Here is a 14,777-nt window from a genome sequence, read left to right on the forward strand (position 1 = left end):
AAACTCGTTTACTACTACTTGTTTTTACAGAATACTAAAAATAGTTTTGTGGTAAAACGGTTCAAGCGCGCTTAAACCCGGTTACTACCAATGCAAAATGTAATTGTTTTCATTAAATTAAATATAATGGTGACTGTAGTTCGAAATATGCTTGAACCCTTTTATCACCAAGTTATAATACCATTTAAGTATGCGAAACTGTACTTCGAGCATATTTTGAGAAAAGTGCACTTAAACCGTTTTACTTCTAACCCCCTCAATTTTTCTTCTTTATTTTATCTATTTCTCGGCTCTCCTCCGATCCGAAATTAATTGTTACTATTTAAGCTTCAGTTAATTCTTTATTATGATTTACTTTGACTTCCTCAGAATAAGTATTTTTCAAGCATTTTAGAAGGGTCATTTTAGGAAATTTGGTTTTGTCTAGAAGTTTTGTCTTTCCACCCCCTCTAGAGTTTTTTCAGTTTATTTCAAGAATCAGGTTTTCTGTAATTAAAGTCTGCAAGTTTTGAATACTTTATTTGTTTTTACACATGTTTTTACACATACTTACTGTACACCGTTCTTAGGCGTCAACGTCCTTCGGTAGGAATCTATGGAGGAGTATCACCAAGCCGCAAGACCTTATCCCTTGCCGTACCGCTCCTCCATAGGCCGATCAGACGCCAGTATATTCCAGACCAAGCCGTAGACTCTATTGAGTTTTATACTACGGCGTTGGCCTTTTATATTTCATGACCTAGCTGAGGCTCGAACCAGCGATCGCAAATCGCAAATCCACTAAACTTGTCGATCGACTGCGCCTCAGCTAACTGGACCGTCTAGATCAGGGGTGGGCAAAGTGCGGCCCGCGGGCCGCATGCGGCCCTTTAGACATTTTTTTGCGGCCCTCGGAAAAAAGTGAATTATTTTCATTTAAAGATTTTTTTGTTTAATTATCGCTAATATTAATAATTATATAGATAATGCAGCTATTAATTAACACTTTCGCAGCGGGTGATTTTACCGCAAAGTTTCCCGTAATTAACCCGTAACTACCTAGTAAGTGTAACAATTGACGGAGCACCAAATTTAAGAGGAGCCAATATTGTAATGTTGAGAAAACTTAAAGATTACGTTTATGAACAATTTCCGGAACATGATTTATTACCTACTTTTTCAATGCATACTCCATCAGCAGGTATTGTTCAAAAATGTTTTGTAAGTAGACAACGTCATTTCAATTACAACTAATGTAGTTAATTTTATTCGTTCAAGAGGATTAAATCATCGTGCATTCATAGCATATTTGGAAGAGTTAGAGACAAAACATACTGATGTCTTATTAAATATAAAGAAGGTTCTTAAAAGGTGCTGTGAGTTAGGGGAGGACATTGCTTTATTTTTAGATATGAAAAAATGCGACACATTTGCTAAATTTATAAGTTTTGAACGCAAAATGAAACTTTTAAAATGAAACTCAAACTATTCAAAACTATTCATTGATCATATAAAAAAGAAAGAATTAGTTCAATAATTTCCCTAATTAAAATCATTAAATAATGTACCAGAAAATAAGTTTAAAATTTATAAAGAAAAGCTTTGTAATTTGTTGACAGAATTTGAAAATCGTTTCAAAGATTTTGAAGATATATAATTTTCCTTATCACTTCTAAGAAATCATTTTTTAGTTAAAATTGATTCCGTACCAGTCTACATTGAACTAGAAATTATAGATTAATTTGTAAATTTTTCCAATACAAGCCATTAAGCCAAATTCCGGACCAATGCTGCACGATACGGGTACCGCCACGGCGCGGCACCCGTTTCGTGTTATTTTGTTGTGTATCAGTACTAGCAGTCGGATTTGTTTTAGTTCATTCAGATAAAGTCATTTATACGCTCTCTGATGATAGCTTAGGAGCTTGAAACCGGGTAGGGTGTTTATGACACTCTCTGATTGAATTGAAATAAGACGTTTCTAGTTTTCGTTTTACAACAAAACTATTATTTTTCAAAAAACATCTAGTCAAAACATTTCTACATCTAGTCCTCAGTCGGACAACACCTCACGCATTCCACGTAACATTACATATCTCGCCTTAGTGCACATTTCGCTTTCACAACGTATTAAACGTGCATACTCGACATAGCAAAGTGGTCAGTTAAACTCATAGCAACCTGGTCAGCCTTTTTGGACAAATTGTAAAATAATTATTGTTTGGTTCTTGTCCTATGTTGAGGACAAGGGACAGTCACAACAGGTTACAATTCAGATTCATTCTTTGATGATGGAATTATGTGAGGAAGGTGTGTGAAAAGATGAGATTATTTATAACAATGATGTTGTATTCAAATATTTGCTGTACCAGTAAATGTTCTAAAGCAAAAATCAGGTTCATATTTGACTCACCCTCGTATCATCAAGATCATTAAACTATATCATCATCGGTATATCCTGAATTATTCATTGTTACATAAAAAAGGAAATATATAAACTTTTTTTCTAGTAGATATATACACTCCTGGCCAAAAAAACCGGGACACCTTAAAAATAGGTCATTTTTGATGTCTCTAATCTCCTAAACCTATTGTCCGATTTTAGTGATTTTTTTAATATGTTATAGCGTTATTCTCTAAGAATATGGATGTAGTAATAGTGTTGCTGAACAGGTAAATGTCATATACCGGGTGTAACAATAATACTGTGTTTTTTCCTGAAAGTTCGTAACACCCTGTGGAATATTCTATCGTTTAAAAATATTGAAATTAAAACTCGGTTGTAGTCCTAGCCTCTTTTAACATTCTGCTTTTTGACTCATTCACTTATGTTGGATAATGAAAAAGTTAGGTACTTTGACAAGTAGCCATGTTCTTCATCAATTAATATAGGGTGTTTCTAAATAAGTGCGACAAACTTTAAGGGGTAATTCTGCATGGAAAAATAATGACCGTTTGATTTATAAACATATGTCTGCAAATGCTTCGTTTCCGAGATACCGGGTGTTCAATTTTTTCTTACACACTGACGATTTATTTATTGCTCTTAAACCGGTTGAGATATGCAAACGAAATTTGGTGGGTTTTAAGAGGCAGTCATTGCGCATTTTTTGACGTACAATTATGTATTTTATATTCACCATTGGCGTACATACGGGTCATATTACCTGTATGCACGCCAATGGCGAATATAAAATTTTTAGTTGCATGTCAAAAAATGTGAAATAACTACCTCTTAAAACCTACCAAATATCATTTTCATATTTCAACCGGTTTTAGAGCGATAAATAAATCATCAGTTTGTAAGAAAAAATTCAACATCCCGTATCTCGGAAACGAAGCATTTGCGGATATATGTTTATAAAGCAAACTGTCATTATTTTTTCATGCAGAATTAACCCTTAAAGTTTGTCGCACTTATTTAGAAACACCCTATATTAATTGATGAAGAACATGGCTACTTGTCAAAGTACCTAACTTTTTTATTATCCAACATAAGTGAATGAGTCAAAAAGCAGAATGTTAAGAAAGGCTAAGGCTACAATTGAGTTTTAATTTCAATATTTTTTAAATGCTAGAATATTCCACAGGGTGTTACGAACTTTCAGGAAAAAACACAGTATTATTGTTACACCCGGTATACAATGACATTTACATGTTCAGAAACACTATTACTACATCCATATTCTTATAGAATAAGGCTATAACATATTAAAAAAATCACTAAAATCGGACAACAGGTTTAGGAGATTCGAGACCTCAAAAATGACCCATTTTTAAGCTGTCCCTTTTTTTGGCCAGGAGTGTATTTTATATAAAAAACCCACTACAAAAAAGTTTTTTTACCTCCTTTTTTATTTAGCATTATGGTATACAGCCAAGCACTGGGAATTTTTCCTTAGTAAACTTATATTCATTGTTACGTTGTGTGGAATTGATTTAACATTTTCTAAAGGAAGACTTACCTAAATCCCATCCCCACGAAGTATCCGTACTACCAACCAGACTTTGATAACCTACAGAATGGAGAGGCGCTTCTGCAGTGGCGACGCCAACGACCGCGTGAGTTCCCCGTTGCCTTGTCGACCAACAAACTTCCCAACAATGCATCCCCTTCGTGAAGCCCACTTTGCCTCTTATACAGTCAGTGCTTTGGGCTACGGGATGTCTGTGAAACGTGAGTCTATCGTCTTCTTTAACGAATATGTTGAGAGAACGATCGTCTTGATTCCAACTATATTTCAACTGAGTTTCTCTCATCGCTGGCGGCATATCGAGTAACATGTCCAGTCGGGGTGGACGAGCGAAGTCCTACAAAAAAAAGCAATATATTTTATTACGGTGGTCCAAATGATTGTCTATATAAAAAATCTAATTAAAAATATAATCCTTAAAATAGAAAGCATACATACGTCCACCGATAATAGCCATTTCCTATTTATTTCATTGACAGTAAGTACAAATCTGGGGCAGATTGAAATTGCGCGCAGCGGTCAGGGTTCTCAACAGGGTGTCTAGGTTTTATTTACTTCTTATTCATTTTGAACGGAAATTTTGCTAATTTTAAACAATTAATTAATTAAAAAATTAATATATTATATATATTATATATTATACAGTACAATTTTCAAAGGAGGAAGACCTAACCCTTCGGTCCAAACCTAACTTTCGGGTATTAGAGTGTAGAGTACCCAGGAGGTATTTGACCGCTGCGCGCAATCACAATATACCGCAAATATGTGCTTATAATCTTTCGAAAACGAATATAACTTGAATTGACTATTTCTTGTTGTATTTCTTACAATACATAAGACAGCATTATTGCTAATAGTAGGCAACCAATTATTCAGTCGTGTACTATTGGTGAACAAAATTTATCTTTGTACAATTTTTTGTAAATTATAATTTTAATCTCGAGTAAGTAGTTGATAATTCTATTTTTTTACTAATTAAAATAAAAAATGTCTTAGAAAAAGTATAGTATTCTACTCACATGTAATGGCTATTACTCACTCTGATGAATTTCGACACTCGCCTTCGGCTCGTGAGTAAACTTCATCATCGTGAGTAATAGCCATCATTACATGCTCGATGAATAATATACTATTAACCTACAAATTGTCATTATACTACATGAGCCTGGCTATAGTTATGTCGAACTGAAACTTATTTGTTTATTTTCTAGATTAAAGTTTAACTTTTTATTTTTTTTATTTATTTATGACCGTTCTATATTTATCTTTATATTAGTAAAAGTCGGTATGATGTTCAAGCTGTTTAATGTTGAGTTCCTACTCAATAGTAAAAAAAAAGATCAATCACTTCAGTAAAATACCTATATAAAATTCGTCCACCGGGATAATAGCCATTTCCTAATAATTACATTGACAGTACATGCCGACGTACGTTTCATTTAAATGGTTCGATTTAATTTATTTGCAAATCACCCCCCTCTGTGGCTCAGTGGTAAGAGCGCCTACCTTTGGATCGAAAGGTCCGAATGGTCGTGAGTTCGAATCTCACCAGGATCAGAAATTTTTCGTTTATTATAAATTAATAAATGAAGATAGTTTCTGTCCTTGTGGGATCGGTACTCACCGGAGGAACCGCAGACGTTCGGATACAATTAGCGTCTCTTTGCAAAGACAATGACGTCGACTTTGCAAAGTAACAAGACACTTACTCAACACACACACTACACATTACTCCCCTGAGTTAGTGATAAGTTATAGTATAAAAAATCATTATGAAATTGACTGGCCAGTTGGTTGTGAAAACCAGTGCCAATAAAACACAAAACACACACACATTTATTTGCAAATCAATAATTACGTTTCTACACAGACCCGTTGGAACAACTGCAGGTGCGTTAGGTATGAGTAAACATCATAAAAAACATCTATTTTTGCTCCAGTTTTATACAACACTTTATAATTCCCCTGTTACGAGAAAAAAAACCTCTGCGATTATATCCACATCATCATTATTAGGCGTTTTAAGTCCACTGTTGAACATAGACCTCCCGTAAATAATTCCATTGGTTCCGGTCTTGAGCACCTTGAATTCAGGTGTGCTGGATGCGGTTTTTGTCGTCCGACCATCTTGTTGGATGATGCCCTCGGTTAAAATAAGCATCATGTCTAGGTCTCCATTCTAAAATTTAAAAAAAATTTAAATTTTAGCATTATAAAAAATTATTTTCTTGTTCTTCAAACTTTAAGGCTAATTCAATTTCGCTTCGGTTATATCCGGAAGTTCTTCTGATCCTGGATTCTTTATTACTGGAATTTCTACCCCAGGAATGGGATCATCTCGATTAGGTATATAATGTTCTATATCTATATAGTACTCTTCGATGATTTAAGGATCTGTTATTGTTCATATATGGCATCATGACTTCAACTTTCGTTTTAGAACGTTTAAACTTTTGTTTTGTTCTATGGTATTAGATATTTATTTTGTTCCTTATGTCTTTCGTAACGGCGTTTGAAATATTTTTGTTTAAAATTTTTAATTCTGGTATGTTCGTTCTGTGCACATCTTTCATTTTCCTTCTTTTTGGCATTAGGTTTCTAGTTCCTTAAATATTTAAAATATTTTAAATAAATCTATTAAAAGGGCATTATAGAGAAAACATGAAACAAAATAACAACTTCGGAAAAGAAGGGTCTTCGAAAAAAATTGGTTGAAAAGACCAAAATAGATAGAGACAGAAACAGAGAAATTAGACAAAATACAGGGTGATTGATTAGTGTGAAAAAGCTCAGTAGGTCGGCTATAGTAATAGATAGTAATAAAAGTTAATTACAACAATTGTAGCCAACTTTGTGCTTCACATTACAAAATTAGAATGTTACAGAGTGTTCGATAACATAATGGCAGACCAAACTTATGTTTTTTTTAATGGAACACCCTGTACTTTATTTTATATTCGAAATCTCCTTAACTTCTCCATCACAAAAATATAAAGGTTTGTTATGTTATACAGGGTATTTACAAAGTTATCACCAATTTTGTATGAAAATCGTAACAAGTTCAACTCACTGTATAAATAAAAATATACACAACAGCAATTAACTATTGTATATAAAATTCTTAATTGTATGTCAAAAAATGCGTAATAACTACGTCTTAAAACCCACCAAATTTCATTTGCATATCTCAACCGGTTTTAGAGCAATAAACAAATCGTCAGTTTGTAAGAAAAATTTCAACACCCCCTACCTCGGAAACGAAACATTTGCGGAAATTTGATTATAAAGGAAACTCATTATTTTTTCATGCAGAATTACCGGTTAAAGTGTGCCATACTTATTTAAAAGCACCCTGTATTGATGAAAAACATGGCTAGTTATTAAAGTACATACCTAACTTTGTTTATGGTCCAACATGTGTGTGTGTTTGAGCATTATTGGCTTCGGAGTCAATGTCCATTCGCCATCTTACATGGTCCAACATAAGCAAATGAATCAAAAAACAGAATGTTGAGAAAACATGATGCTATAGTTGGGTTTTAATTTATGTATTTTATAAACGCTGTGTCTAGATATACGCAAACTTGTACGCAAATAAAAAAGTTAGGTACACGCGAGCTAAACGTCATGAAGTCAGTGACGTCACTATTTAGCGTGCACTGTGACTGGGTTTTTTGGTACACACTAACTTGAGTCGCGTGTATGCTGTGGTATGGACCATTCCACGAATATACGACTGTTTTGGATTGTCGCGACAATGAATATTTTAACAAGGTAATTTGTAATTTACTTTCGTTCTTCATATTTTGCCCTGTAAAATATTCGTTGCCGAGATAATCCAAAACAGTCGTATATTCCTAGAATAGGGTATAAGTACAGCGAGTGTCAGAGTGAGGATATAATTTGTCTAATCGCGTTGTGTTTACACTTTAATAGTGACTAGTGGAGTTGTCTTATTTTTTATTTGCTTAGTGTTTGTTTTTTTAAATTAACTATGGAGTGTGGACAATTATTTAGTTTTTTAAATGAGTTTAACAACATTTTAAAACAGCATGAAAAAGATAAGAGACAAAAATTCGTGATTAAGGGTAGCAGAAGTATTAAATAAAGGTACAGGGCGATTGATTATAGGTACAGGGCGATTAATTAGTGTGATAAAGCTTAGTAGATCCGCTATAGTACTAGATAGCAATAAAAGTTAGTAACAAAAATTGTAGCAAACTTTGAGCTTCATATTACAAAATTAGTTAAAATGTTATAGGGCGTTCGATAACATCGTGGCAGAACAAACTTATGTTTTTTTTAATGGAACACCCTGTATTTTATTTTATATTCGAAATCTCCTTAACTTCTCCATCACAAAAATATAAAGGTTTGTTATGATATACAGGGTATTTATAAAGTTATCACCAATTTTCTATGAAAATCGTAACAAGTTCAACTCCCTGTATAAATAAAAATAAGCACAACATCCATAGACTATTGATGCCACATTTTTTAAATTATTGTCAAAATTTTCAAAATTGATTGTTATTGCTAATTGTATTTATATCGAATAAAGGGTGAGTCAAAACGCAAGTATATTATTTTCTCAATAATTTTAAATGGAACACCCTGTATTTTATATCACTATCGAAAAGTACCTTTAGCGTACCTTAATTTTTATACAACATTCGCCATGTCTAAATTTATTAGTTTTCGAGATATTTTCCGAGCAAATTATTAATTAGATGTCTAAAGTAAGCCATGACTGAACCGATTTTATGAAACGTAGCTTCATCTCCAAATAGTACATTATCGAAGAAATTTCTCTGTTGATTGATTTTATTTCCATTTACATTTACAAAAGGCCCATTTATAAAATAATATTGTCTTTTCAAAATCTTCCTGAATTAATTATTGGTGCATTTGAACGCGGTAAGGGTGCATTCTGTTTGTTGCAAGAATTCTTTGCACCGAGTAGTAAGTTAGTTCTTTTTCTTTGAAAATATTTCGTATACTTGTATGTGGATTTTCAGTAACTGCCAGCAACAGATTCATTTCGATTTCCTCTGTTACAGTATTTTTTGTTCGTTCGTGTTTTTCATACATAACTGGACCAGTGCGGTTAAACCGATCTTTCAATCTTTCAAAGCTTGCTGTTGTAGGTTGTCGTCTTCCAGGGAACCGTTCATGACACATTATTCTGATAACGTATTTTTATTGCACTCCCCCAATATCCAGATCATATCTACCATTTCATCAACAGTAAAATTCAACTCAATTATTCAATAACACAATACATAAAGTTTTATTATGATGAACTGTCAGTTCTCGACAATTCAGTCATGTCATGGCTTACTTAAAATTTGGAAACCTCCTAATTAATAATTTGCTCTGAAAATGAAAATATCTCGGAAACTAATAAATTTGGAGATAGGGAATGTTATATACAAATTAAAGTACTTTAACTTCTCGATAGTGATATAAAATACAGGTTGTTCCATTTAAAATTACTGAGAAAATAATGTACTTGCTTTTTGACTCACCCTGTATTCGATATAAAGAAAATTAGCAATATCGATCAATGTTGAAAATTTTCACAATAAATAAAAAAATATGGCATAAATAATCCATTGCTGTTGTGCATATTTTTATTTATACAGTGAGTTGAATACAAAATTGGTTATAAATTTGTAAATACCCTGTATAACAGCAAACCTTTATATTTTTGTGATGGAGAAGTTAAGGAGATTTCGAATATAAAATAAAATACAGGGTGGTCCATTAAAAAAAGTTTGGTCCGCCATTATGTTATCGAACACCCAGTAACATTCCAACTAATTTTATAATATGAAGCTCAAAGTTGGCTCTAATTTTTGTTATTAACTTTTATTGCTATATATTACTATAGCGGATCTACTGTATATATCATCAAGAATCTATACTAGAAAAAATTGATGGAAACAGTTAGCTTCGTACGGATTTCTAGTGAAGAAAACTCCTAATAATAATTTAACTAAGAGGATAATAGAAGCAACGAGAACAAAGCAAAGGAAAAAGGCAGATCACCAAGAAAGAAATTGATAACAGAATAAAGTAAATTGGCAAAAAACAGGAAATGCGTTGGAAGAAATAAGAGCAATGAATATAGTCCGGAAAAATAAGAAAAAGTGGATAAGCAACAAAAAATATTAAAACAAGCCGTTAAATGTGCTCTGAACTTGAGAGAGATGATGCTTGCCTCCTAATTCCTATTATTTAAATCAAATTGCACTTGTGTTAAAACGATTAGAAAATTTGGAAAAGTGTTTTATTTATAACATTTATTTTCATCTAATCAACTTTCAACTTCAAAATCCATTAACTGTTAATACATGTAAACTGTTTACTAAAATAAACCAATATTTTTATCATAGTAGGTAAGAATTATTATACAAAAGAACCTTTAAAAATTTTCATAAAAGTAACTTATTAAGACTTATTTGAAAAAAAATTGTGATATATGTATATCATATAAAATTATATTTCATTCATATTATTATAGTTACTCACTATTCTGTAACCGATTATAATTCGTTGTAATATAAAGTAAACTTCACAAGCTCGTTGAAACTGCTCAAAAACATCCATTTAAATGTTTTGCCACTAATAATCCACAAAAACACCATCACAAAAATATTAAAAGATGCCTAATCAGTAGTCATGTAGTTTATAAAAACATATAATGTGTCCGACTTTCGTGAATACAATGGTATAATATTAAAACATGACTGATTTAAAGTCATACACGTTTTGGATTTTAAATATTTAACAAACATTGTGTAGTTGGAGTGACAAAAACTAACGTTTCCAAAACACATAGATAGTTTTTGCTGTCGCTTCTTTATCAGTAATTTTGTAATTAAAAGTAAGCATACACTAATAATTTGTAAAGTAAATCAACACAAAAATCACGATATTATGGTGTTTTAATTATACAAAAAATTAATTAATTTCTATACTCTGGGCTAATTAGCAAAATACAAGGAAAAGTTATTTACCAGCAATAAAAGTAATACTTGGTAATATAAAAGATCCTTTCGTATAGATTATAATTCCAGAAGCCGATCGAAATTGAATGAACAGTTTAGCAACAATTGAATTGTTAATTAAAAATTTACGGTCGCTATAATAACCACAATAATTATGATACATAAGAATAACTATGATTTTTGTATAAAATGAAACTATACCTATCTAATGCACTTTACGGAATTGAAATTGGACTATTTAAGCGGCCTCAGGAATATTTTAAAATTATAAACAATTTTTTGGCTTATAAACAAATATAATATCTCGGGAGATATTAAATTAAATTATATCATAAAAACGGTATTGGAAAAAAAGCGGCAGGATGCTTCTTTGAAAAGAAAAAAAGTTTAATTGTGATGAGTGGTTCCTGAGATACAATCGTTCAAAGTTGACCGGCATTTACGGCAAAGATATAAAGAAGAGGATCATAATTTTTGAAGCATCACCTTTTTATTTTTGTCCTCTTTCTCCACACAAATTTTCATATCTTTAAAATACTCATAACATATATTATTATAATAAAAACTATCGATACTACGAGTGAAAATTGACAAAAATAGCAAAATTCCAATCAAAAATTAGATTGGAGAAAATGTAATCTCAAAGTTCAAAATCGGTATACGTTAAAAAAATGCATTTTTTCAGCTTCCCATGGAGCAATTTTCTTCATTCTTTTTTTGTTCCCAAGTAACTCGAGTAGAGCCATCTAACTAACGCATTATTAAATGTCAATTTTGCTTTTGTTTTATTATAATAAATTAAAAGACTAAAGACAAAAGACTAAGTTTTCACTCTAATGGCATATAACATATCCCACCAGAATGAAAACAATGGGAACCTTCTCTGGTTACACCTCAGAGGCTTCTACAATTTGCAAGCCATACGGATGCTGAGACTAAGGAAGATGAGGGAATTCTACAATTTACAATTCACGTCACATCTGCTCAGCGCGGTAAAGTTCCAACGAGACTGGTTCCCTTCATACTCCACACAGAGTAAATGTAAATCAAAAATGAATAACCATTTTCAATTTCGTTGCAAAACGAAAATACAGCCGAAACATATAGGTATTTTTTTTTTATAATAAATTAATTTATTTATAAGAAAAGAAAACTACATATTTTTTCCAGTTGTAGACTTTTTTTAGATAAACTTACTACAAGTGTACCTTTTAACGTTAAAAACACAAATATTCTCATTTGAAAGCTGTATAGTTATTTAAACAATCTTTATTTAAACAAATTAAACAATTTTGGTATAATAAATAAATTATATTATTATAACAAAACAAAAGCAACTTTGCCATTTATTAATGCGTTAGTTGGATGGCCCTACACCCTACTCGAGATACTTGGGAACAAAAAAAGAATGAAGAAAATTGCTCCATGGGAAGCCGAAAAAATGCATTTTTTTAACTTATACCGATTTTGAACTTTGAGATTACATTTTCTCCAACCTAATTTTCGATTGGAATTTTGCTATTTTTGGCAATTTTCACTCGTAATATCGATAGTTTTTATTATAATAATATATGTTATGAGTATTTTAAAGATATAAAAATTGGTGTGGAGAAAGAGGACAAAAATAAAAAGGTGATGGTTCGAAAATTATGATCCTATTGTTTATATCTTTGCCATAAATGCCGGTCAACTTTGACCGGTTGTATCTCAGGAACCACTCATCCCAATTAAACGTTTTTTCTTTTAAAAGAAGCGTCCTGCAGCTTTTTTCCAATACCGTTTTCATAATTTAATTTATTATTTCCCGAGATATTATATTTGTTTACAAGCCAAAAAATTGTTTATAATTTTAAAATATTCCTGAGACCGCTTAAATAGTCCAATTTTAATTCCGTAAAGTACATTATAGGTACAGTGTATTTTTATACAAAAATCAAAGTTATTCTTATGTATCATAATTATTGTGGTTATTATAGCTACCGTAAATTTTTAATTAACAATTCAACTGTTGCTAAACTGTTCATTCAATTTCGATCGGCTTCTGGAATTATAATAATATATATGAAAGGATCTTTTATATTACTAATGCCTGGTTGCACCAACAGATCTTAAGCTCCAGCTTAGCTAAGCTCTACTTATAGATAGGGCCTCTTTGAGTATCACTTACGTTGCACCATAATTTTAGATTCTTACCTTATTATCAATTATATCTATTATTATATTATGGTATTCTTATTGTAATATATTATAATTATATTATATTAATTCTTATGATATTCTCGACTTAAGCTTAAGATCTGTTGGTACAACCGGGCATTAGTTATTTAATTATTGATGAACAATAACTTATCTAAAATCCGGGGAAAATTTTCGTCGAGGTAAATCGGGAAAAACACGTCTCTATGTAGAATTTAATTATGCTATTTGGGTGTTTTTGGTGTAAAGTTAAAATCTTTGGAGTTATAGAGCAAAAATTGAAAAAAACCCGATTTTCGGGCGCCATTTTGTTTATAAAAAAAGTGGTACACTATCTGCGGACTTTGCATACCTATATTATTAATATAATATACAGTCATAAGATTCGATTCCAGCAATAAACTTGCTGGTAAATAACTTTTCCCAAAAACGGCCTATTCTCCAAATTTCTTAGTTATTGATTAAGAAAATCTTCTACTGCATAATATGGTCTTTCGGATAGGTAGACTTTTGTCAGTTTACGGAATTTGGGGAAAGATGCTGCAGATTTAAGTTGTAGAGGGAGATGGTTGTAAAGTTTTTTTGCGGAATATAATATAGATTTCTTTACTAACTCAGATGATAGGGTCGGTAAATAGACGTCAAAGGTAGAATTTCTCGTGAAGTAGTCATGATTAGGTCTTGGTGGAAAGAGATTTTTACGATTTGTAGATGTTTACGAAATAAGCAAACAGTTTCTAAAATATATAAAGATGGAAGGGTTAAAATTCTGTGATCTTTGAAGTAACTTCTACAATGTGTCGTTCTTCTGAGGCTAAACAGATATCTTATTGCTCTTTTTTGTAATTTGAAAATAACATCGAATTGGGCAGCTGTACCAGAACCCCAAAAAGGAAGACCATAACGAAGATGTGACTCGAACAAAGAAAATATGTTATTTTGGAAGATGCTAAATTGAGTTTATTCGAAACAGATCTTATAGCATAGCAAGCTGAAGATATTTTCTTCCTTAACAAATTAATATGAAGGGACCATTTCAGGTTGCTGTCTAAAAAAATACCAAGAAATTTTACAGAATCAACGGTACTGATCTGGCTGTTATTAAGAGGCAAGGGTTGAAGAGCTCCTTTATAAGATAATGCTACTGTTTTATCTACGTTAAACGAGAGTAAATTAGAGTCAGACCAGGTTTTTATTGTAAGTAGATCAGAAGTTATAGTAGCATGAAGAGTTGCAATATTTGAGTTGCTCCAATTGATACTGGTATAATCAGCAAAAAGAAAGATTTTTCCATCGATTTTTAAACTAGTGATGTCATTAATAAAGATAAGGAAAAGTAGAGGACCCAATACTGATCCTTGAGGTACCCCACATACAATGTTTTTGAGACTAGAGTCTGTATCATTTGCTCTAACCAGTTGTTGCCTATAATCCAAGTAAGATTGAAACCAATTCAAAGAAATACCTCGAATTCCGTAGAAATTTAGTTTTTTTATCAAAATGTTGTGATTTACACAATCAGAAGCTTTGGCGTAGTCACAAAAAACGGTGGCAGTGTGAAGATTATTGTTCAGTGCTTGATAAACCTCATGTAGTACAGAAAACATGGCATCAG

The 14,777-nt window shown here is 31.8% G+C and overlaps 1 protein-coding gene across 4 annotated transcripts in view; it reads right to left on the bottom strand.

The window, feature by feature from the left end:
* Window positions 1-14,777, bottom strand: part of LOC114337300 (protein gustavus) — a 261,918-nt gene that overhangs the window by 24,364 nt on the left and 222,777 nt on the right. For all 4 annotated transcript variants that reach the window (XM_050642567.1, XM_050642573.1, XM_028287708.2 and 1 more), the window contains one exon: window positions 3,945-4,290. In XM_050642567.1, coding sequence (XP_050498524.1) covers window positions 3,945-4,290 — 346 coding nt within the window. The remainder of the gene's footprint in view (window positions 1-3,944; window positions 4,291-14,777) is intronic.

This window comes from Diabrotica virgifera, chromosome 1, assembly GCF_917563875.1.
Source record: "Diabrotica virgifera virgifera chromosome 1, PGI_DIABVI_V3a".
NCBI classification, from domain to species: Eukaryota; Metazoa; Arthropoda; class Insecta; order Coleoptera; family Chrysomelidae; genus Diabrotica; species Diabrotica virgifera.